Genomic DNA, 26263 nt, shown 5'->3' with positions numbered 1-26263 from the left:
ACTGTCTCCCTCACTGTGTCTGCTCTGAGTCGGGAGCGAGCCTCGGCAGTCAGCCAACTCGACTCTGTAACCCTTTCCTCACTGGTTTCATGCTGTACATCTTACACAGAGAAAGATGCTTGGAGCTTGCCTGCAATATTCCTAAGACATTATGGTGAGTTCATAACAGGATAAAATGTATAAATATAAGAATAGATCTTTTAAAATTAGTGCAAGGATTTTATAGATAAAAGTACAGCATTTTTATGAATACCGTAAGTTTTCTATATGTTTTATCTTTTCCTAGTAAAGTTGGATGCTAATGAACATAGCTGTCACTGGAGTTCCCCCACAATAGGAACAGGCACCGGAGTTCCCCCACAGTAGCACAGTTTACCATATTAGGTAGCAGTTCCCCCACATTAGCATAGTTTCCCCCACATTAGCATAGTTTCCCCAACATTAGGTTGCAGGTCCCCCAACATTGGGTTGCAGGCCCCCCACATTAGTTTGCAGGCCCCCCACATTAGGTAGCAGTTCCCCCGACATTAGGTAGCAGTTCCCCCCACATTAGCATAGTTTCCCCCACATTAGGTTGCAGGTCCTCCAACATTGGGTTGCAGGTTCCCCACATTGGGTTGCAGGTCCTCCACATTGGGTTGCAGGTTCACCACATTGGGTTGCAGGCCCCCCACATTAGGTTGCGGGCCCCTCACATTAGGTTGCAGCCCCCCCCCCCCCACATTAGGTTGCAGGTCCCCCCCACATTAGATTGCAGGCCCCCCACATTAGATTGCAGGGCCCCCACATTAGGTTGCAGGCCCCCCACATTAGGTTGCAGGCCCCCCACATTAGGTTGCAGGCCCCCACATTAGGTTGCAGGCCCCCCACATTAAGTTGCAGGCCCCCCACATTAGGTTGCAGGCCCCCCACATTATATTGTAGGCCCTCCACATTAGGTTGCAGTTCCTACACCCCCTAACACACACAGAGACACACATACATACAGACACACATACATATATACATATAGACACACACACACATATATATACTTCCACACACACACATATATACTTCCACACACACACACACACATATATATACTACACACACACATATATATATACTTCCACACACACACACATATATATATACATACATACACACACATATATACATAAACACATATACATACATACATATATACATACACACACATACATACACACAAATATACATACACACACACATATATACACACACACACACACACACATATATACATACATACACACACATACACACTCGCCTGTACTGCACCGCGCTTCATCTCCCCGGCGGCCTGGAGGGCATCACTGATGTCCTCTTCCACTGGCCGGAGGATGTAACGGGGAACATGATCCGGGGCGCGGGGGTTCGGGTGTAATCGCAACTGACAGCCGGGGGGGGGGGGAGGTTGTGGGGGGTTTACACACGATCGCAACTGTGAACGGGGGTGGGGTGGGGGGGATTGTGCCGGCACACATGATCGCAGCTGAGAACGGTGGGGGGGGGGAGCGATTGGCTGGCACACACGATCGCAGCTGAGAACGGGGGGGGGGGGGGTGCCGGCACACACAATCGCAGCTGAGAACCGGGGTGGGGTGCCAGCACACACGACCGCAGATGAGAACTGGGGGGGGGGGGGGGTTCTGGCACACACGATCGCGGCTGAGAGCCGGGTGTCACACCCCCCCCCCCCCATAGACTTGCATTGAGAGGCGGGGTGTGACATCACACGGGGGCGGGCTTGTGACGTGACGATCTTCCATCCGGGTGGTCGAAATGGACTCAGCCTGAGGACCTCCAGCGGTTCCGGAAACCGCTACAGGTAGGTGCTGCATGGTAAATCCAGGGGGTCCCCAACAGCGGGACCCCGGCGATCTGACATCTTATCCCCTATCCTTTGGATAGGGGATAAGATGTCTAGGGGTGGAGTACCCCTTTAAGGACTAAGCATTAAGCACTTTAAGCATTAATAACTCTGGGATGCATTTACCTTTCATTCTGATTCCGAGAATGTTTTTTCGTGACATATTCTACTTTATGTTAGTGGTAAATATTTGTCGATACTTGCATCATTTCTTAGTGAAAAATTCAAAAATGTTATGAAAAATTAAAAAATTTTGCCATTTTTTTTTACTTTGAAACTCTCTGCATCAGAGGGCTTCAGCAGCAATTTTCCAATTTTTCACAAAATTTTAAAAAATTTTACAGTTCAGTTTTGAAGTGCATTTGGAGGGCCTTCATAATAGAAATACCCCATAAATTACCCCAATATAAAAACTGCACCCCTCAAAGTATTCAAAATGACATTCAGAAAGTGTGTTAACCCTTTAGGTGTTTCACAGGAATAGCCGCAAAGTGAAGAAGAATATTCAAAATCTTCATTTTTTTTTACACTCGCATGTTCTTGTAGACCCAGTTTTGGAATTTTTAAAAAGGGTTAAAAGGAGAGAAATCACCCTAAAATTTGTAACCCAATTTATCTTGAGTTAGGAAATACCTAATATGTGGATGTTAAGTGCTCTGTGGGTGCACTAGAGGGCTCAGAAGGGAAGGAGCAACAATGGGATTTTGGCAAATGAGCTTTTCCGAAATGTTTTTTGGGGGGCATGTCACATTTAGGAAGCCCCTATGGTGCCAAAACAGCAAAAAAAAAAAAAATACATGACATACTATTTTGGAAACTACACCCCTCAAGGAACGTAACAAGGGGTACAGTGAGCCTTTACACCCCACAGGTGTTTGACAACTTTTCGTTAAAGTTGGATGTGTAAATTAATTTATTTTATTTTTTTCACTAAAATTATGGTTTTTCCCCAAATTTTAAATTTTTACAAGGGGTGATAGGAGAAAATGCCCCCCAAAATTTGTAATCTCATCTTTTCTGAGTATGGAAATACCCTGTGTGTGGAAGTCAAGTGCACTGCGGGCGCACTACAATGCTCAGAAGAGATGGAGTCACATTTGGCTTTTGGAAAGCAAATTTAGTTGAAATGGTTTTAGGGGCATGTGACATTTAGGAAGCCCCTATGGTGCCAGAACAGCAAAAAAAAAAAATGGCATACAATTTTGGAAACTACACCCCTCAAGGCACGTAACAAGGGGTAAAGTGAGCCTTTACACCCCACAGGTGTTTGACAAATTTCCATTAAACTTGGAAGTGAAAATGAAAAATTAGATTTTTTTCACAAAAATGCTGGTGTAACCCCAAATTTTTCATTTTCACAAGGGGTAATAGGAGAAAAAGTCTCCCAAAATTTGTAACACCATTTCTTCGGTGTAAGGAAATACCCCATATTACTCTGCGGGCAAACTACAATGCTCAGAAAAGAAGGAGCGCCACTGAGCTTTTGGAGAGAGAATTTGGTTAGAATAGAAGTCGGGGGCCATGTGCACTACATTTTTCATTTTCATGGACCACTGTTCCAAAAATCTGTCAGACACCAGTGGGGTGTAAATGCTCACTGCTCCCCTTATTAAATTCTGTGAGTAGTGTAGTTTTCAAAATGGGGTCACATGTGGGGGGGGTCCACTGTTCTGGCACCATGGGGGCTTTGTAAACACACATGGCCTTCAATTTCAGACACATTCTCTCTCCAAAAGCCCAATGGAGCTCATTCTCTTCTGAGCATTGTAGTTTGCCCGCAGAGCACTTTACATCCACATATTGGGTATTTCCATACTCAGAAGAAATGGGGCTACACTTTGTGGGGGTCTTTTTTTCCTATTTTCCCTTGCGAAAATGAAAAATTTAGGGTAACACCAGGATTTTAATGACATTTTTTTTTTCCTTTTTCACATCCAACCTGTGGGGTGTTAAGGCTCACTATACCCCTTGTTACGTTCCATGAGGGGTGTAGTTTCCAAAATGGGGTCACATGTGGGTATTTATTGTTTTGTGTTTCTGTCAGAACCGCTGTAAAATCAGCCAATTTAAACCTCAAATGTACATGGTGCGCTCTCACTTCTGAGTCTTGTTGTGCGCCCACAGATTACTTTGCATCCACATATGGGGTATTTGTGTACTCAGGAGAAATTGCGTTACAAATTTTGGGGGTCTTTTTTTCCTTTTACCACTTGTGAAAATGAAAAGTGTGGGGCAACACTAGCATGTTAGTGTAAAAAAATAAAATAAATTTACACTAACATGCTGGTGTAGACCCCAACTTTACATTTTCATAAGGGGTAAAAGGAGAAAAAGCCCCCCAAAATCTGTAATGCAATTTCTCCAGAGTACGGAAAAACCCCCTAGGTGGCACTAAACTGTTGCCTTGAAATACGACAGGGTTCCAAAGCGAGAGAGCACCATGCGCATTTAAAGGCATAAATTGGGGATTTGCATCCGCCACCAAAATACCCTACGGCAGTGTTTCCCAAACAGGGTGTCTCCAGCTGGTGCAAAACTCCCAGCATGCCTTAACAGTCAATGGCTGTCCGGCAATACTGGGAGTTGTTGATTTTCAACAGCTGGAGGCTCACTTTTGGAAACTTTTGGAAACTTTTGGATAACTGTGTAGGGGTATGTGTATATGTGGTGTTTTACCTTTTATTTTGTGTAGGTGTAGTGTAGTGTTTTTAGAGTATATTCACACAGGTGGGGGTTTAAGCTGCGTGTTTGAGCTGCGGCGGAAAATTTGACACAGCCCAAACTTGCAGTAGGAAACTCACTATAAACCCCTGCCCTACCCTGCACATTCACATGGGGGGTGCAAACCTCCAGCTGTTGTTAAAGTACAACTCTCTGCATGCCCTTTGGCTGTCCGTGCATGCTGGGAGTTGCAGTTATGCAAAAGCTGGAGGCACACTGGTTGCAAAACACAGTTTGTTACTTAACTCAGTGTTTCGCAACCAGTGTGCCTACAGCTGTTGCAAAACTACAACTCCCAGCATGCATGGTGTGTCAGTGCATGCTGGGAGTTATAGTTTGCAACAGCTGGATGCACACTGGTTGTGAAACACTGAGTTAGGTAACAAACTCTGTGTTTCACAACCAGTATGCCTTCAGCTGTTGCAAAACTACAACTCTCAGCATGCATTGACAGCCAAAGGGCATGCTGGGAGCTGTAGTTATGCAACAGCTGGAGGCATACTACTACACCGCCCAGCATGCCCTTTGGCGTGCATGCTGGTTGTTGCAGTTATGCAACAACTGAATGCATACTTCTTCATAGAAAAAAAGTGCCACCAGCTGTTGCATAACTCCAAGGAGGAAAAATACTACAGAAAAAATCCAGCACCTGGTAAAAAACAAGGATCCTAAAACTTAACTTTTAATAGTGCACATTTAAAAAGCGATGTCACAACAAGTGGCAAGTGACATGTCACTTAAAATGGAGAGTGAACGCCGACGCATTTCGAGCTATTGCTCTTAGTCATGGCACTGACACCATGTCCCACGGGGGTTTAAATACCTAATAGAACAATTCCAGAATCCACCGTGGTTCAGACTCTACACCCGTGTCAGACGGGAACTGACGTTGTTTTTTTTACCAGGAGCTGGATTTTTTCTTTTGTATTTTTCATCATTGTCTACAGGGAGTGTAGTTCTGTACTCCAGGACTCATATCTCGGAGGTGTGCTATTTATGAAGAGTAGGTGAGCTGATCTATTTTTGCTTTTTTCTGCTAACTATAACCCCCAGCATGCACAAACAGCCAAAGGGCATGTTGGGAGTTGTAGTTTTGCCACCAGCTGTTGCAAAACTACAACTCCCAGCATGCCGTTTGGCTGTGCATGCTGGGAGTTGTTGCTTAACAACAGCAGGAGGCAAAAAACTCACCTCCTGTTGTGTCCTGCCGCCGAGAATGAGGAGGCTGCTGCTGCCGCTGTCCGGAGACCTCTGCCGATGCCGCCGACTCCAGGGACGCTCCATGTCGATGCTAGGGACCCCTGCCTGCCCTGATGGACTGGTAAGGGACCCCCGACTTGTCCAATCACCGCACGATCACCTTCCAGCAGGCTCAGTGATTGATCGGTCTTCCGGACCGATCAATCACGCGATCGTTAGGTGGCACCCGTGCCACCTCACTCCTGTTGGTAAAGGTTGATAGGTGGTCTCTCGGACGCAAACTATCACCCTTTTTTTCCGGGTCACCGGAGACCCGATTGACCCGGAATCACCACTAATCGCCAGTCTGAATTGACCGGCGTTTTGCGGCGACATGGGGGGGGGAAAGGGGGGTTTCAGCAGGCATCCCGGCGAGCGGCGGGGACCGGAATCCCTTAAGTATTCCTTAAGTCCTTAAGTACCAGGGCATCAGAGTGTACGCCCAGGGTCCTTAAGTGGTTAAAGGTGTTATCCACCATGTAAAAATGTAATAAAAACAGCAAAAATTCTAAATGAGAGACAGGTGGCCAAAGAAAGCAAAACTAATCCTAAATATTTTTTTAGATATATAAATACAAAAAAAAACAAGGACAGAGCATGTAGGACCCCTTAATAATGATAATGGGGAGGTTGTCACGGGCGATCAAGAGAAGGCGGAGCTACTGAATGGGTTCTTTAGTTCTGTATATACTATGGAAGAAGGAGCTGACATTGGCCAGGTCAGTGCTGGTAACACCTCATATAATGTATTGAACTGGCTTAATGTAGAGATGGTACAAGGTATGTTAAGTAAAGTAAATGTAAGCAAATCTCCAGGGCCGAATGGACTACACCCAAGAGTTCTTAGAGAGGTAAGTTCAGTAATATCTGTACCCTTGTTCATGATATTTAGAGATTCTCTGGTGTCTGGTATTGTGCCAAGGGACTGGCGCAAGGCTAATGTGGTACCAATCTTCAAGAAGGGCTCTAGGTCTTCGCCAGGCAATTATAGACCGGTAAGTCTAACGTGCATTGTGGGTAAATTGTTTGAAGGACTTATAAGGGATTACATACAGGAATACATAGGGGATAATAGTATTATAAGTGATAGCCAGCATGGGTTTACTAAGGATAGAAGTTGTCAAACCAATCTAATTTGCTTTTATGAAGAGGTGAGTAGAAGCCTTGACAGAGGAATGGCTGTGGATATAGTGTTTCTGGATTTTGCCAAAGCGTTTGATACTGTCCCTCACAGACGTCTGACAGGTAAGTTAAGGTCCTTGGGCTTGGAAACTTTAGTTTGTAACTGGATTGAACACTGGCTCATGGATCGTACCCAGAGAGTGGTGGTCAATGATTCGTACTCTGATTGGTCCCCGGTTATTAGTGGTGTACACCAAGGTTCAGTACTGGGCCCGCTGCTGTTTAATTTATTTATCAATGATATAGAGGATGGTATTAACAGCTCTGTTTCTATCTTTGCAGATGACACCAAGCTTTGTAGCACGGTACAGTCTATAGAGGATGTGCATAAGTTACAAGATGACTTGGATAGACTAAGTGTCTGGGCATCCACTTGGCAAATGAGGTTCAATGTGGATAAATGTAAAGTTATGCATCTGGGTACTAATAACCTGCATGCGTCGTATGTTTTAGGGGGGATTAAACTGGCAGAGTCACTGGTAGAGAAGGATCTGGGTGTACTTGCAGATCACAGACTACAGAATAGCATGCAATGTCAGGCTGCTGCTTCCAAAGCCGGCAGGATATTGTCATGTATCAAAAGAGGCATGGACTCAAGGGACATGGACATAATACTCCCCCTTTATAAAGCATTGGTACGGCCTCACCTGGAATATGCTATTCAGTTTTGGTCGCCTGTTCATAAAAGGGACACTGCGGAGTTGGAAAGGGTGCAGAGACGCGCGACTAAACTAATATGGGGCATGGAACATCTTAGCTATGAGGAGCAATTAAAGGAGTTACAATTGTTTAGTCTTGAGAAGAGACGTTTAAGGGGGGATATGATAAACGTATATAAGTATATAAATGGCCCATTCAAAAAATATGGAGAAAAACTGTTCCAGGTTAAACCCCCCCAAAGGACGAGGGGGCACTCCCTCCGTCTGGAGAAGAAAAGGTTTAGTGTAAAGGGGCGACACGCCTTCTTTACCGTGAGGACTGTGAATTTATGGAACGGTCTACCTCAGGAACTGGTCACAGCAGGAACAATTAACAGCTTTAAAACAGGGTTAGATACATTCCTGGAACAAAATAAAATGAATGCTTATGCAGAATTATAAAACTACATCCCTTTCCCTTATCCCCTTACAACCTTCCCTTCAATTCCCTGGTTGGACTTGATGGACGTATGTCTTTTTTCAACCATACTAACTATGTAACTAACTATGTAACTAAGGTGATTTTAGTACATACCTGCCAGAACTGGGTATTTCCTGCTGGATTTTGTTCTCTAAACTACACATCCCATAGTTCCATGATTGCAAGTATGAGGTCACTTTCCTCCCTTCCACACATCAGCTACCCCACCCATTGAAACACAGTGTTTTCTAACCAGGGTCCTACAGCTGTTGCTGAATTGAAGCAGAACTGACTCCCTCTGATCATCTGACTAGTGATGTCAGGTCTCGAGGCACTGCAACCTGGGAAATCCCGAGACATGAGTAATTTTGTATGCTGTTAAAAATAAATATTGGGGCGATAATCACATAAGAATTGTGAGAAAACCGTCACACACAGGTACATACACTATATTATGAACTACACTAACTTTACAGCCCCTGTAGCATAGTCAAATAAAAAAATTCCTGGAATACCCCCTTAAATCCACCTAGTGTGTTACCTATTGTTCTAGATTTACTTACCCTATGGTGCTGCTCTGCTTCCTATTTTAGCATACTACATTACCAGTGACAAGGCAAGGTTAAAAAAAAACATTACTTACTCTAAGCGATGTGGTTCCAGAGATAGGTCCTTTTTCTCATTCTTCTCTCTTGGATCTTTTAAAACAAAGTCAACTAAAAGAAACAGAAAATAAAATTTTCTTATACAAAATAATACATATCTCATTGGTAAATTAAACCTTACTAATAAGAATACTATTCATAATTCAAATAGAGCAGTTAGATAACCTACGTGTAACTAGAAAAGTATGAAAGATCTATGTACATTATTTTAAACATATTTTCTGCTTTTAAAATCATATGAGATGTTCTACTTCAAGGTTTCTGACCTTTAGAAAAAATATAAGCTGAATATATTTTATAGAGATAAAACCAGGCACATGCTCACCTTTCAATTGCTTCACTTCTCTTTTTTATTTACTAGGAGCCACAATGTACTTGAAAGGCAAGTATGCAAATATTTTTATTTAAGCTATATGCAGCTTACACAAGATTTTTCCAAGGTTTTAATAGTATCCTTCATACTTAGATTCTGCAGAACTTAGATTCAAATCACTGGACTACTTAAAGGGGTACTCCGCCCCTAGACATCTTATCCCCTATCCAAAGGATAGGGGATAAGATGTCAGATCGCCGGGGTCCCACTGCTGGGGACCCTGGGGATCGCTGCTGCAGCACCCCGCTATCATTACTGCGCAGAGGGAGATCGCTCTGCACGTAATGACGGGCAATACAGGGGACGGAGCATCGTTACGTCACGGCTCCGCCCCTCGTGACGTCACGGCCCGTCCCCGTCAATACAAGTCTATGGGAGGGGGCGTGGCGGTCGTCACGCCCCCTGCCATAGACTTGCATTAAGGGGACGGGCCGTGATGTCATGAGGGGCGGAGCCATGACGTCACGCTGCTCCGGCCCCTGTATCGCCTGTCATTACGCACAGAGCGAACTCGCTCTGTGCAGTAATGATGGCGGGGTGCCACAGCGGCGATCCCCGGGGTCCCCAGCAGCGGGACCGCGGAGATCTAACACCTTATCCCCTATCCTTTGGATAGGGGATAAGATGCCAGGGGCGGAGTACCCCTTTAACTAATACATAGAAAGAGAAATGGGTTACAAGCTACAATATCGAAAAGAGATTAAAAAAAAAGAAACTCACCAATTGCTTTCTTTACACTAAGAAGATAATCCTCTTTCATTTCATCTGACAAAATGTAAATACTATCTGTGTAAACCTTTAGGTGTTCAGGGACCAAATGTAACACATTTTCTAACCATGAGTCTTCCATAGATGCTACATGTTCAGTGTCAATCCCATGGCTTATATAGTAATTGTACCTCTGAAAAGAAAAAGCAAACTATGAACTAAACATGTTAACATGCTAAACAATACTACAGTGTGCTATTACTCATGTTTCACTGAAGAAATGCTCTGGTCAGGGTTCCTAGAATGATTCCCAATTAGTAGCAGCTTCCAGGACACAGAAACACTAAAAAGTATCAGAGCAGCTGTGACCGTAGCCAGGGAATTGGATGCAGATAACAGAAATTAGCAGGCATAGTCGTAAGCGTATTGCCACTTTTACAGCTATAACAGCATCCAGTGTTTCAGTGGGAATTTGTGCCAATACAGTAAAAACAGTATTTGTGAGTTCAGGTGAGAGGTGAGAAGTTAGGTGAGAAGTTCTTGCATTCAAATGGCTTGGATTGCAATTCATCCCAAAGGTGTTTGATGCAGTTGAGGACAGGACTCTGTCAGGGCAACTTTAAAGGGGTACTTCCCGTAAAAACATTTTTTTTAAATCAACTGGTGCCAGAAATTTAAGCAGATTTGTAAATTACTTCTATTTAAAAATCTTAACCCTTCCAGTACTTATCAGTTGCTGTATACCACAGAGGAAGTTCTTTTCTTTTTGAATTTCCTTTCTGTCTGACCACAGTGCTCTCTTCTGACACCTCTGCCCATGTCAGGAACTGTCCAGAGCAGCATAGGGGTTTTGCTCCTACTCAGGACAGTTCCTAAAATGGGCAGAGATGTCAGCAGAGAGCACTGTGGTCAGACAGAAAGAAAATTTAAAAAGAAAAGAACTTCCTCTGGAACATACAGCAGATGATAGGTACTGGAAGGGTTCAGATTTTTAAATAGAAGTAATTTACAAATCTCTAGGAAAAAAAGGGAAAAAGTAAGTGCAGCTCACAATTATATAACCTACCGAGGACCAACGGGTAATGCACCTATACCTATGGTGCCAATGTTAAAATAAACAAAAAGGACAACAAAATACCCAGCCCTCAAGGAAGGTGTAGTGGATATAATAAATTAGACTATAATTAAAGAACCATAGATCGTGCTTCAATTATAATAAAGTATAGAATTTTATTAAAAATATTATAATAAACTGATAAAAAAGTTCCACCTCACAAGGGGCCCCTTGTGAGAGGGGTATACATTTCCCTAAAAATATGAACTGACACTGGTAAATAGTATAAACTATATACATTTTTTTTTTTTTTTTTACTTTTTCTATCACAGAATGCACTAATAAACTGAATCAGTTAAAAACAACATGTGCTGATATGTGCTGAAACAGTACAAGACACTTGGTTGCTGGATAGTCTCTTTAGGATCGGTCTTTTTCACTTGTTACAATATTGCACACTACAAATACTCTTGCATTTAACCATTTTTGCAGTGAATATGAATATGCAGTGATTTATGTGGATAGAACAACGATTTAGGGATTTATTCTGATTGCCATATTTGGAATCGTAAAGGAATTTTCTCTGTCATGGGGCAATTGGCATCAGCCTCATTGAGGTTCTTTGCCTTCCTCTGGATCAACCTTACAAACCACGTAACTATGTAATATTTAGGAGATCATGCAGTGCAGTAATTTTTCCGCCACGATGTCCCGTCACTGTATAACACCCGTAATGAATTACGGTCATATACGGGTGCAAACGGGCAGTTACAAAACCCCATAGGCTGCAATGCGATTTAGTCACGGCTGTCAGGGGTTTTGTAATGGCCAGGTTTCGCCGATATAGTGACGGAACTGGTGACGGAAGTTCCTAAACGGAACTATTTCATAGTGTGAAAGCAGCCTTAGTTTTCTAGGCTGTCATCAATTGTATGACTAGATTTTTCACAATCTGGCTATGTGATATACTTCGATCATATTTTCCACTTAGCTTATTAGGACAGCAGCATGTGGTGCCAACTTTTTTCCGGTATATGATATGTTGTTATCTCCTCTGCATTTTTAATGTTTAAAAAAAAAAAAAAAAAAAAAGAACCTTGACTTTCCTTCCACCACCCCCCTGATGCCATTGGTATCAAGGTCCCATCCTCCGGTGTGGTCTTTTTCCTGCTTCTGGGGCCGACACAAAACACTGAAGCTCAGCTAATTGCTGGCCGCAGCAAGTCTTGTTTGGCTGAGCAGCAATGTGATGTTTTGAGCCCTGGCCCTGATCTTTTTTCTGGTGCCCTGGCCCAATATGTCACACTGGTACTCAGCCTATCACCGAAAGAGGCGAGAAACCCATGTGCCCAGCGATTAGCTGAGCTATGGGGTTGGGCCCCAGAAGTATTACCAGAGGCACTGGGAGATCGGCAGGAGGTAAGGTTTATTTTATTTTTTTTAATTGCAGAAGCTTGGGCTTATAGAAAGAGAAAAACATTGCTTAAAGGGGTACTACAGTGAAAAACTTTTTTTTTAAATCAACTGGTGCCAGAAAGTTAAACAGATTTGTAAATTACTTCTATTAAAAAATTTTTAATCCTTCCTGTACTTATTAGCTGCTGAATAATACAGCGGCAATTCTTTTCTTTTTGAAACACAGAGCTGTCTGCTGACATCATGAGCACAGTGCTCTCTGCTGACATCTCTGTCCATTTTAGGAACTGTCCAGAACAGCATATGTTTGCTATGGGGATTTCCTTTTACTCTGGACAGTTCCTAAAATGGACAGAGATGTCAGCAGAGAGCACTGTGCTCGTGATGTCAGCAGACAGCTCTGTGTTTCAAAAGGAAAATAATTTCCACTGTAGTATTCAGCAGCTAATAAGTACAGGAAGGATTAAGATTTTTTAATAGAAGTCATTTACAAATCTGTTTAACTTTCTGGCACCAGTTGATTTAAAAAAAAAAAAAGACTTTCACCGGAGTACCCCTTTAAAATGATTACATTTATAGTTGAATATGTGCAACATTTGAACTAGGTGCGATTTCTCTTTTTTTATTTTTATTTAAGGGTAAACCTGTATCCTTACCAATATGTCTTTATCTATTGAAGGTGAACCAGAAGATGAGCTAGGATGGTCAAAATGTAAAGGCTGCACTGAAGCACCATCATTTTTCCTAAAAAAAAAAAAAAAAAAATTATACAAACAACAAAAAATAATAACAATTGTCTACTTTTCACTGGGATGTGTACGAAGGTATACGTTTCACCAAATTTCTTAAAGTGTACCTGTTGTTTTATATTATTTAAATAATACCATTATATGTTCATTTGTAATATACGTTTGTTAAAAACGTTTGTCTGGGTATCTTTGTGAGGAGTCCAAATACAGAAAGTGTGGGTGGACAAACAGGGCTCTGTGCAGTGAAGACAAGCAGGGCTCTGTGCAGTGAGGACAAGCAGGGCTCTGTGCACTGAGGACAAGCAGGGCTCTGTGCACTGAGGACAAGCAGGGCTCTGTACACTAAGGACAAGCAGGGCTCTGTGCACTGAGGACAAGCATGGCTCTGTACACTAAGGACAAGCAGGGCTCTGTGCACTGAGGACAAGCAGGGCTCTGTGCACTGAGGACAAGCAGGGCTCTGTACACTAAGGACAAGCAGGGCTCTGTGCACATAGGACAAGCAGGGCTCTGTACACTAAGGACAAGCAGGGCTCTGTGCACTAAGGACAAGCAGGGCTCTGTACACTGAGGACAAGCAGGGCTCTGTACACTGAGGACAAGCAGGGCTCTGTACACTGAGGACAAGCAGGGCTCTGTACACTGAGGACAAGCAGGGCTCTGTACACTGAGGACAAACAGGGCTCTGTACACTGAGGACAAGCAGGGCTCTGTGCACTGAGGACAAGCAGGGCTCTGTGCACTGAGGACAAGCAGGGCTCTGTGCACTGAGGACAAGCAGGGCTCTGTGCACTGAGGACAAGCAGGGCTCTGTACACTGAGGACAAGCAGGGCTCTGTACACTGAGGACAAGCAGGGCTCTGTACACTGAGGACAAGCAGGGCTCTATACACTGAGGACAAGCAGTGCTCTGTGCACTGAGGACAAGCAGGGCTCTGTGCAGTGATGGTCTGCAACACGCTCCTGGCTCACACAGCAGCATGATTGACAAGGCAGGAGCCAGCACAGAGCCCTGTTTTTCCTGCCATCACTGTGTATTTGGACTCATCATAGAGACACAAGGGCAATAGCGCCAGGGACAGCATTTTTTTATCCAAAAATATGCACATTTTTTAATCAATGTATATTACAAATATACATATAATAGTATTATCTACATTAAATTAAAGGTTTTTGTTAATGAAAGGTACACTTTAATGGGGTATTCCAAATTCTAGCAATATTGTCTAATGTACTGGGCCTGCTATGAAAATAAATTGAAAAAATCCCCTGACTGAGGCAGGACACCACTGCAGTCAGTGATTGGCTGAGTGGGTCAACACTGCAGAGACAAGTCTATCTAGAAAGTAGGAAAAAGAGCCGCGAGAGGAGGACCAAAATACAATACTGAGGGACCACCTCAGTACAATATTGCAAGTATCCAGAACACAACTTTGCCATCTTTTGGCATACAATACTGGTGTCCACAAGTTTTAGTATAAAGCTACAACTAACACTGCTATGCAATTATAAGACACAGCAACTGTGATTCAAACACAGGCTTAAATTACTAAGGCAGTAGTAAGGTTCAAAGAATTCACATTTTGAATAATTTCTGTAATGAATTATGTACTAAGGCACTGTTTAGTTGGAAGGAATAACTTACATTATAATGTCTACAAGGGCACTTCTGAATTGCTCACGATCTTTCTTTGGGTGGGAATAACTGCTTCTCATTTTTACAGAAGGTATGGCTGATAAATCATCATATTTTGAAGGTCTTTGCTTCGGAAAGCTAGAGTTCAAGAGTTTTGTTCTGTTGTGTATTGGGTTCCCAAGAAAACCTGAAATGTAAAATAGAATAAATGTCTGACAATTTGCAATTCATTAAAAGAAATGATCATAGTTATCACAAAATGACCTAATCTTTAAAGATTTTAAATAATTTTTTTGATTTAATGTTAAGTTGTTTTTGATATTTTGCGTCTATTTTTTCATTTTACTATCTATATTGAAAAAAATACTGAAATGCAGCAGTTTACATTTTGGCCACTAAACCTAATAATAAGCTGACACTTTCACTCCTGCAAAGCAAAAGTTTCACCAGTGTCCTCACTATCAAAACATACAGGATTTAACAACAAAAGGCAGAAAAAGTAAACAGTAAACTGTGCAATGACCTTTGCACAGGTCACAGAGCATGCTTCGAGTCCACTCCAGTCTACAGTTTACTATGTTTCAATGCAAAAATAGAAACACATTTAAAAAATAACATGTTTTTTAGTATCTCTCTAATTGGTATAATAAATCTAGGTGGCACATTGCCAGTAAAAGAGTAAAGAACCATATTAATAGTGTTCAGACTGCTTTATTTTACAATTTGTCAGGACAGTCTATTGAGGTAGATATGGATTACGGTAAATAAATTGTTGAGACTCTTTAGACATTTAACTTACTTACTAAAACAGTATATAGTAAGCCACAAGCCCCTAGAGGTGAATGCAAGCAGCCAGACATTTTTCATTTAAACCTATGTCCACGCAGGGGATTTAGAGCTCATATAAAACAAAAAAAGAACTCTGACAGACATAAAATATTATAGAAAAACAGTAAACTGCAACTGCAGCTACAATGCCAGCTTACCTGTTCCCATATGCTTCTCATATGTGGAAAGCCCACACGCCATGCAGGCAGCACATCAACACAGGGAATCAAAGTTCCCTCATAAAGCCCTTATATAAAGGACATTATTCAAAGTTGCCAATAAAAACTTGTCCAGTACAAAAATAAATGTCTTACATGCTTCGGCTTAGCTCGATCATGTTTATGATTAAAGCTAAGCCAGAACAGGCAAAAAAAACATGTCCAGGACAAAAATAAACGTCTTGCAACTTTAAAGGATATCTGCAGCAAAAGACAACTTATCCCCTATCCACAGGATAAGTATTTGATTTTGGGGGAGGGGGGGTCCGACCGCTGGAACCCCCGCGATCTCCTGCACGGGCCCACGGCTCTGCCGCGGCTCTCCTGTGCAGGAGGCGTGCAGGCCGCAGTGTGACGTGGTGGCTGGCACGCCTCCTCCATGTATCTCCATCCATGCCTCCCTGCCTTGCCCATAGAACTGTTTAGGGAGGGGGAGTGGAGGGACCTCTCTGAGGTCGACGCTATGCGCATTAGCTTCTCACATAGAGCGGCAATGCGGGGCCCCTTTTAGGAGATCGCGAGGGTCTCCGCAGTCAGACCCCCTGCGATCAGACACTTATCCCTTATGCTGTGGATAGGGGAAAAGTTGTATTTTGCTGCACATATCCTTTAAATAAAAGAAACACTGCATTTTATAAGGGCCTCATTGAGCTGGAACTCTGTTTCTCTATAACATATTATGTTTGATAAAATACACTGTACTATATAATAAATTAAAGTCGAACTGGATCTAAAAAGCACATGTTGTTAAAAGGTGGAATCTTTGAGAGGTGTTTCTAGCTAAAACTAATGTAAATGTTTGTTTACTGGTCAACTCTAAAACCCAATAAAGCACAATATTGTTTAATAAAGTGTACTTGTCATAGTGCAAAAAAAAGAAAAAAAGTGATATGTTACTCAGGACCCAATCCTGATCATGTGCATATAAATTTTACGTGTCTCTGACCTATATATCGAGAGATATAAGCATTTATCTGCTGGTGAGTTACTTTTTCATTGTGCAGGCTGGAGGGGGCGTGTCAGTCTGTCTCCCTCACAGGAGCAAGCCTGTTCAGTCAGCCAATCAGTACTCTCTACTCTGTAACCCTTTCCTCTCTGGTTTTATGCTGTGTCATGTGTCAGAGGAAGATACTTGGAGCTTGCCTGCAGTAATCAGAAGACATTTTGGTGAATTCATAACAGGATAAAATGTAAAAATATAAGAATAGATCTTTATAAAATTAGTGCAAGGATTTTTTAGATAAAAGTACAGCATTTTTATGAATACATGTTCTATCTGTTTTATCTTCTCCTAGTAAAGCTGGATGCTAATCAGCATAGCTGTCACTATGTGTGTCATTCATCTTTCACAGACTCCGGAATGTCTGATCAACTTCTTTGTCATTCAGGAGTCCGAGAAAGCTTTGACTATTTCAGCATGCTGAGAGTTGTAGTTTAGTAACAACTGAAGCTGCAATGTAAATAACTGTGTTAGAGCAGTCTTGCCTCCAGCTGTTTTAAAACTACAGCTCCCAGCATGTCCACACATCCTTTATCTGTAGTTTTGCATACACAATAGAAATCTCCTATACTGGATACCGGTATGCTTTATGGCCGGTATCCAGTATGCTGTAAAATCTAGACTAGTCTGTCTGGCTAAAAGACAGGCGACCCCTAGTGCTGGCTATTTTGAGCTTGAATTTGGGTGAAAATAAAAAAAAAATTCTAACAGGTGTATATTGTGAAATGTCATATTATAATCAGTCCTGCAATATATGAAAAGTTTTTAACAATGACAGTGCCTCTTTAACTTCATTATCCCCAAAGTCTTCTCCACATAAAGAAATTTCCCATCAAGAATAGTGACAATGGCTAACATAAAATATAAATGAAATATTATTATAAAGAATAATGAGCAATGTGTTGTCCATAGCTTTCAAATGGTAAAATAATAAAAGAACATACCTGATTTGAAACCACTTTGTGGTTGTACCCCAATAATAAATCACAAAAATAAAAATTACACATGTTAAAAAACCTGTGAAGTTTATGTTCAGTAATTTTAATAATGCCCTTCTTTTCATAGCTCACTTGTGTTGCTTTAAAGAAAATACAAGGTTTCAGTTTTGCACCAATTATCGCACCAAAACGTAAACATTTTGCACCAATTTAAAATCCTGAAACAAAATTCAGATGAAAAATTGCAAATGACACATAATGAGATTGTGAGATGGTTCAGGCGTCCACTGAAGAAAATCCATCTGAAACATCATAATCCAAATCCAATAATGATGTGAGTGAGAACAAAGAAACAAAAAAAAGCCAAAAGAAGTAAAAAAAAAAAAAAAAAAAGCCCCACAAAAAAATATTTTCACGTGCTGAAAAAGATAAACTTATTAAGAAAGTACATAAAAAAAAAATAGCATTTGTTCGGCTGTGCTCACACATTGCATTTGCAGTAGTGTTGTGGTACCACTGCACTACTGCCATACTTTTACAAGGATTTTCCGAAATTGGAGTAAAAATTCAACAAAATTACTGTATTTATGCAAATCTGAGTAAAATGCAACATTTTTTGCGACTTTTTTGTTCATTTGTCTTAGAAACATGGCAAAGACTTGCATGATAGCATGTTACTACGACAGTACCGCAAAGCAGCAAAGCCAAACAGGCTTTCAGTTTAAAGTAAGCCACGCCAGAAAGTATGTTTGGCCTTAATTTAACCCCTTAACGACGCAGGATGTAAATGTACGTCCTGGCGAGGTGGTACTTAACGCACCAGGACGTACATTTACATCCAAGCTGTTTTGTACCACAGCGTCATCCGACAGGGTGATTTGGTAAAGATGACTGCTGTTTTCTAACAGCAGCCATCTTCACACAATGTCTAGGGGGGACTTAACCCCCTCCTGTAAGGGCAAACGCCGTGATTGGACAGTAAAGTCATAAGTCCTATCACAGCGATCGCGGAGCAATATGGCCTCCTGTGAGAAAAAATTATGATTGCAGCTGTCCGAGACAGCTCCAATCACCATTCACTAAAGGAGGGAGGTGGCAGGGTTGCCACCCCCCCCCCCTCCGATCGCTGCGAATGGCTGGTCCGACCAGTCCAGCCAATCGTAGTGCTCTGCATAGTTTGAATACCTCCTCCCCTGCTCTGCCTGCTCATTCGAGTCACATTTTTTTCTTTTGCACTTCTTTTTGTTCCATTTTTTTTTCTTGCATCTTATTTTCTTGCGTTTTTATATTTATTTTTTCATTTTTTTCTCTTGCGGGTTTTTTTTGCTTTTTTTTTTTGCGGTTTGCGGTCCGTGCCTCCAGTCGCTGTTCTGCACTGTGTGGCCTGACCGTACCCTTTGTACTGTTGCAAAAGCACATCACATTTTTCACTTTACACTATTCACAAATAAAGTAAGTGAAAACACTACATTTACACAAACACACTTACAACACCCCCCCCCCCATGTCCCATCCCGTCCCCCCCAAAAAAATCTAATGTCCAGTAGAGGGTCCATGTTTTCGGTGGAGGAGGCATACGCCATGCTTGCCTCTGACAGCGAATCCGCCAGTGATGGGGAAGAGGAAGACCCGACCTTCCTCTTTTCTTCCTCTTCCTCATCCAGTGAAGATGAACCCCCTAGAAGGCGGCGGCAGCACTAGCGCCGAGCAATGTCAGGAGAGGCCCCCCAAACTAGTAGCCCTGTCCCTTGAACAATTTTCCCTGTCCACCATACTAGCGGCACTATCCCCCTTAGATGACCCCGACTGGACTCCAGTTCCGGACAATTATGCGCCACTGATTCCTGGGTTTGCTGGCCGCCCAGGAATCCAAATTGACACCACCGGCCTCACTGAAATTGACTTTTTTACGTTTTTTTTTCAGTGAGGACTTTGTCAATTTGATGGTGGCTCAAGCAAATTTGTATGGCCAGCAGTTTGTGGCCCAGCATCCCAATGCTTTTTTGGCTAGGCCCGACAGATGGACCCCCGTCAATGCAGCTGAGATGAGGACATTTTGGGGCCTCATGCTGCATATGGGCTTAGTAAAAAAAAGCCGAGCATTAGGCAATACTGGAGTGGGGATGTTCTGTATATACCCCCCCCCCCTCCCCCCCTCTACAGTATGGCCATGCCACGGCCACGCTTTGAGGCAGTTTTCAAATGTTTGCATTATGTTGATAATGTCAAAGGGAGACTCCATTTTTGCCAGTTCCTTCCCAGTAAAAGGGCAAGGTATGGCGTGATAGTATACAAGCTCTGTGAGAGTACCTCAGGGTACACTTACAGATTTAGGGTGTACGAAGGGAAGGATTTCCGCATTGAATCCCCAGAATGCCCCCCCCCCCATCCTGGGAGTTAGCGGGAAAATTGTGTGGGAACGGATGTACCCACTGCTGGATAAAGGCTGCCACTTGTACGTGGATAACTTTTATACAAGCATCCCCTCTTCAAGTCCCTTTCCGCCAGAGCCACTGTCGCTTGTGGCACTGTGCGGAGAAATCAGAGAGGCCTCCCCACATATCACCCACCAATTCCTAGGGGTGAGAGCAGAACCCTTACTTGTGAAAATCTGCTGTTGGTCAGATATAAGGATAAGAGGGAGGTCTTTATGCTGACCACCATTCACGGTAACGGCAGCACCCCTGTCACTGTACGAGGTACCGCAACACTGGTCCTCAAACCTGATTGTATCCTGGATTACAATCCATATATGGGAGGAGTTGATCTCTTGGATCAAGTCCTCAAACCATATGGCGCCATGCGCAAAACCAGGAGATGGTACAAAAAAGTAGCATTGTCCATGGTCCAGATGGCATTGTACAATGCTTTTTTGCTATTCCGGAGCGCTGGCAACGCAGGAACATTCCTGCAGTTCCAGGAGGTAATGATCAAGGCCCTGATCTTTGAAAACCATGAAGGAGAGGGCCCGAGTAACTCTGGAACTGTAGGTCGGAGTATCGTACCAGGGCAACATTTTCCAGGGGAGGTCCCCCACACTGGAAAAAAAGGACGGTCCCAGAAAAGGTGCAGAGTTTGCGCTAAAAAAGGGAAAAGGTTCAAGGCTTACCATACGTCTGTGGAGTATTTATGATTTACCCCATTTATATTCTTCCCCAAATTTAAGTGCGTTGTACACGAGCCTGAATACGGCGTTGTACACAGCTTTTTTGTTCTTTTCCAATGCATTGGTGACGTTGTACATGAGCTTGGGACCACGGCTATGTACAGCGTTTTTACAATGCATTGGCAACACAGGGACATTCCAGTCCCTGGTTGTAATAATCAACAAAAAGTCCCAAGAACATTGATCCAGGGATTTATTCTGATATATTTGGAGTCGGGAAGGAATTTTTCCCCCTGGTATGGGGCAAATTGGCATCTGCCTCATGTGTTTTTTTTTGCCTTCCTCTGGATCAACACAGTAGGGCAGTGTTTCCCAACCAGGTTGCCCCCAGCTATTGTAAAACTACAACTTCCAACATGCTGGGAGTCACAGTTTTTCAGCAACTGGAGGCACCCAGGTTGGGAAATACCGCAAAAGGCAGAGATTTACTAACTGCAGTGTTTTGGTACACCGAATGTAAGTAAATCTCTAAAACTATCTGCCGTCCCTATGCAAATAACTAATTTAGGCCTCAAATGCGCATGGAGCTCTCTCACTTCTGGGCCCTGTTGCATTTGCCTGGCAACAGTTTAGGGCCATATATGGGGTATTTCTGTTATCGGGAGAAATTGCTTCACAATTTTGGGGGGCTTTTTCTATTTTTACCTTTCGTGAAAAAGAAAAGTTTGGGGCTACACCAGCATGTTAGTGTAAAAAAAAAAAAAATTCTACACTAACATGCTAGTGAAGCCCCATACTTTTAACTTTCACAAAAGATAAAAGAAGACAAAGACCCCCAAATTTGTAAAGCATTTTCTCCTGAGTACAGAAATACCCCATATGTGTACGTGAAGTGCTCTGCGGGTGCACAACATGGCTCATGAGTGAGAGCGCACCATTTACATTTTAGGCCTAAATTCGTGATTTGCATAGGGTTGGCTAATAGTTGTAGCGTTTCTGACATAAAACACCCACATGTGACCCCATTTTGGAATCGACACCCCTCAAGGAATGTAACACGGGGTGCAGTGAGCATTTTGACCCTACAGGTTTTACATCTTTTTACACTAACCTGTTGCTGTAGCCCCAAATTTTTCATTTTCACAAGAGATAAAAAGAGTAAAAGCCCCCCAAAATTTGAAACACAATTTCTCCCAAATATGGAAAAACCCCATATGTGGATATAAAGTGCTCTGCTGATGCACTACAGGTCTCAGAAGGAAAGGAGCACCATTGGGCTTTGTGGAAAGTGTATTTAGCCGGAATGGAGGCATGTTGTGTTTGCAAGGCCCTCATTGTGCCAGGACAGTGGAAACCCCCACAAGTGACCTCATTTTGGAAATGACACCCCTCAAGGAACATAAGAAGGGGTACAGTAAGCATTTAGACTATAAAGGGGATTCCAAGATTTTTGAAACCGTAGGCTGTAAAAATAAAAAATACATTTTTGTAATATTCACAGCCCACTGTTAAAAATATCTTAGAATAACTGTTGGGGTGTTAAGGCTCACTGTTCCCCTAGTTACGTTCCTTGAGGGGTGTAGTTTCCCAAATGGTGTGCCATGTGTTTTTTTTTTGTTTTTTTTTTGCTGTTCTGGCACGATGGGGGCTTTCTAAATGCGACATGGCCCCCAAAAACCATTTCAGCAAAATTCTCTCTCTAACAGCCAAATTTTGCTCCTTCTATTCTGAGCCCTATTGTTTGCCAGCAGAACATTTTACATCTACATATTGGGTATTTCCTTACTCAGGAGAAATGGGGCTACAAATTTTAAGGGGACTTTTTCTCTTATTACCCCTTGTGAAAATGAAAATTTTGGGGTAACACCAGCAATTTAGTGTAAAAAATCTAATTTTTCATTTTCAAATCCAACTTTAACAAAAGTTCAAACAACTGTGGGAAGTTAAGGGTTACTGTACCCCTTGTTAGGTTCCTTGAGGGGTGTAGTTTCTCAAATGGTGTGCCATGTGCTTTTTTTTTTTTGCTGTTCTGGCACTATAGGGACTTCCTAAATGTGACATGCCCCCCAAAAACCATGTCAACAAAATTCTCTTCCCAAAAGCCCATTGTCGCTCCTTCCATCCTGAGCCCTATAGTTTGCCAGCAGAACACTTCTTTACGTCCACATATTCGGTATTTCCATACTCGGGAGAAATTGGGCTACAGATTTTGTGGTGCTTTTTCTCCATTTAAAGCTTGTAAAAAGAACATGTTAGTGTAAAAAAAAAAAAGGACATTTTGCCTCCCCTTTGCAGCTATTCCTGTGAAACACCTAAAGGGTTAACAAACTTTTTGAATGTCACTTTGAATACGTTGATGGGTGCAGTTTTCAGGTCATTTATGGGGGATTTCTAACATAAAGACCCTCAAATTCACTTCAAAACTGAGCTGGACCCTGAAAAAATTCAGATTTAGAAATTTTTTACAAAATTTGGAAAATTGCTGCTCCACTTTGAAGCCCTCCAATGTCTTCAAAAAGTAAAAACATGCCAACTTTATGATGCAAACATAAAGTAGATATTGTATATGTGAATCAATTTATAATTTATTTGGAATGCCCACTTTCCTTACATGCAGAGCATTTCAAAGTTAGAAAAACACTAAATTTTTTAATTTTTCATGACATTTTTTAATTTTTCACAAAGAAATGATGCAAGTGTCAACTAAAATTTACCACTAACATAAAGTAGAATATGTCACGAAAAAACTATCTCAGAATCACAATGATTAGTAAAAGCATCCCAGAGTTATTAATGCATAAAGTGATACTGGTCAGATTTGCAAAAAACAGAGTCCTTAAGGCCCAAATGGGCTGAGTCTTTAATGGGTTAAAAAGTAGATAAATATTAGGGATCGCCTAATTATTGGTTTGGCCGATATTATCAGTCGATATTCCCGATTTTGGACGTTATCAGTATCGGCAATTACCTTGCCGATAATCCGATAATGCCCTGCCCCCGCACCCCCCCCCCCCCAATGCACCAGCCAGAGAATGCCGCTACCACTGCCCCATTGCCTCCCCCATCCCCGGTTTTATAATTACCTGTTGCCGGGGCCCGTGCTACTTCTGGCTCCTGCGGCATCCTGTGTTACGCTGCGCAATGACGAGTGACGTCCTCATCAGTGCGCACAGTGACAGCTCAGGAGGATGCTGCCGGAGCCAGAAGTAGCACGGACCCCGGGCCCTGGAAACAGGAAATTATAAAACCGGGAATGGGGGAGGCAATGGGGCAGCGGCGGTCTCTGGCTGTGGCGGCAGGGGGTGGGGGCGGCAGTCTCTGGCACCGCAAAAGCCGCTGCAGTTCATTGATTTAAAGCGCCCGCTTTAAATCAATGATCTGCAACGATGTCGCCGGGGGGGTGGGGGGATTTGGTATTAAATAGCCGATAACATATACCGGAGTATTGGTATAAGTTATCGGCTATCGGCCCTAACCTCCACAGAGTATCGGTATCGTCCCTAAAAAATCGATATCGGTCGATCCCTAATAAATATAGTTTTAAAAAACCTAAACTAGTATTCTGCAATGCCAAGTTTAAAAATGCAATATATAACCCATTTTCACATCATTAAAAAGGTAATGTAAACTTTGAGGGAGATTATTTAAAACCTGTGTGGAGGAAAAGTGGTGCAGTGTCTCATAGCAAACAAGATTGCTTCTTTGATTCTTCAAAAGGCCCTCGAAACAAAAAATAAACAATTTGATTGGTTGCTATGGGCAAGTGCACCACTTTTCCCCTGCACAGGTTTTGATAACTCTCCCAATTTTCGCAAGAATTTCATGTAATCACACGTCTGAACCTTTGAAAATGTCTTGTTATCTAGACCAAATCCGACATCAACCCCACTTTTAGTAAACTGGAGTGCATTGTGTAAACTTTTGCATTTATTGATGTAAAGTCCTTTGAAAATGTTGTGTGATTTTTGCACCAAATTTTAAAAACTAGTAAAAAAAAGTAGTGCGAAAGTCAAACTATGTTTTGAATTTGTTCATATTGAAGGACATTTATCATTGTTGCTCTGGTAAGCGAGTTCTGTAGTAATTTTTTGGGGGGTTTTGATATTTATCATACTATCACATGGGGTTGATAAATTTGGCTCACATAAGCAAAAAACAATAAATCACTTTTGAATACCATTTTTTATTTTTTTTATTTTTTAGCACACATAAGCAAAAACCAATAAATGACTTCAGAACACCACTTTGTAACCCCATCTCAAGTCGCAGCTGTAAAAAAAAAAATTGATATATATATATATATATCTGTGTGTGTGTCTTTATTAGATTTTTTTTTTACCACTTTTTTCACCCTAAATGTACTAACCCATTTATTTATTGATTTTTCTTTTCATTTCAGATCCATGTATCCTGTGGACTACTTCAGATTTGGTGGACTACTACGATAACCAGCAATTAATTTTTTTTGTTTTAGGTAACCGAGGGCTTGTGGGGGGAGTTTTTTAAAAAAATTAAAGTGTTATAAACGTGTTGTGTTTTTTAAATTTTTTAATTTACTTTACAGGCTTAGTAGTGGAAGCCGTCTTATAGAGAGAATCCATTACTAAGGCGGGGCTTAGCGTTAGCCCCAGAAACAGCTAGCACTAACCCCCAATTATTACCCCAGTACCCACCGCCACAGGGGTGCCAGAAAAAGCTGGTACCAACAGGCCCGGATCATCAAAAATAGCACTCTTGGGCCTAGGCGGTAAAAGGCTGTCATTATTTAGGCTGGGGAGGGCCAGTAACAATGGTTCTCCCCACCCTGGTAACGTCAGGCTGTTGCTGCTTGGTTGGTATCTGGCTGAGAGTGAAGATATGGCCCACATGTTTTTTTTCATAAATAATTAAATATATAAAAAAAAAAAAAACGTATAGGGTTCCCCCTATTTTCATTCTCAGCCAGATACCAACCAAGCAGCAACAGCCTGATGTTACCAGGGAGGGCGAGGACCATTGTTACTGGCCCTCCCCAGCGTACATAACACCAGCCTGTTACCACCTAGGCCTAGGTGCGCCATATTTGACGCCTGGGGCCTGTTGGTACTGGTTCTTGGTTCCCCTGTGGTGGTGGGTATCGTGGTAATAATTGGGGGTTAGTGCTGCTAGCTGTTTTTTGGGCTAACGCTAAGCCCCGACTCTATAAGACAGCTTCCACTTCTAAGCATGTAAAGTAAATTTAAAAAAAAAAACACACATTTAAAAAACTTTAATTTAAAAAAAAAAACACACCCCAACAAGCCCTTGTTACCATTTTATTAACATTAAACAAAACAACGCTGTTCATCGTAGTAGTCCACTGAATCTGAAGTAGTCCACAGGATATACGGATCTAATATGGAAAAAAACAACAACAAACAACAGAAAATATGTTTGTA

At 42.2% G+C, this 26263-nt stretch overlaps 1 protein-coding gene across 1 annotated transcript in view; it reads right to left on the bottom strand.

The window, feature by feature from the left end:
- The window catches only part of DNAH7 (dynein axonemal heavy chain 7), a 531149-nt gene that overhangs the window by 493855 nt on the left and 11031 nt on the right, over window positions 1-26263 (bottom strand). The window contains exons 4-7 of the mRNA XM_056535765.1: window positions 14766-14943; window positions 13028-13115; window positions 9914-10094; window positions 8799-8871 (exon numbers count right to left, since the gene is read on the bottom strand). Of these exons, the coding sequence (XP_056391740.1) occupies window positions 8799-8871; window positions 9914-10094; window positions 13028-13115; window positions 14766-14943 (520 nt within the window). The remainder of the gene's footprint in view (window positions 1-8798; window positions 8872-9913; window positions 10095-13027; window positions 13116-14765; window positions 14944-26263) is intronic.

Source organism: Hyla sarda, chromosome 8 (assembly GCF_029499605.1).
Source record: "Hyla sarda isolate aHylSar1 chromosome 8, aHylSar1.hap1, whole genome shotgun sequence".
NCBI classification, from domain to species: Eukaryota; Metazoa; Chordata; class Amphibia; order Anura; family Hylidae; genus Hyla; species Hyla sarda.
Note: the sequence above shows the minus strand (reverse complement) of the source record. Positions and strands in the feature narration are given on the sequence as shown.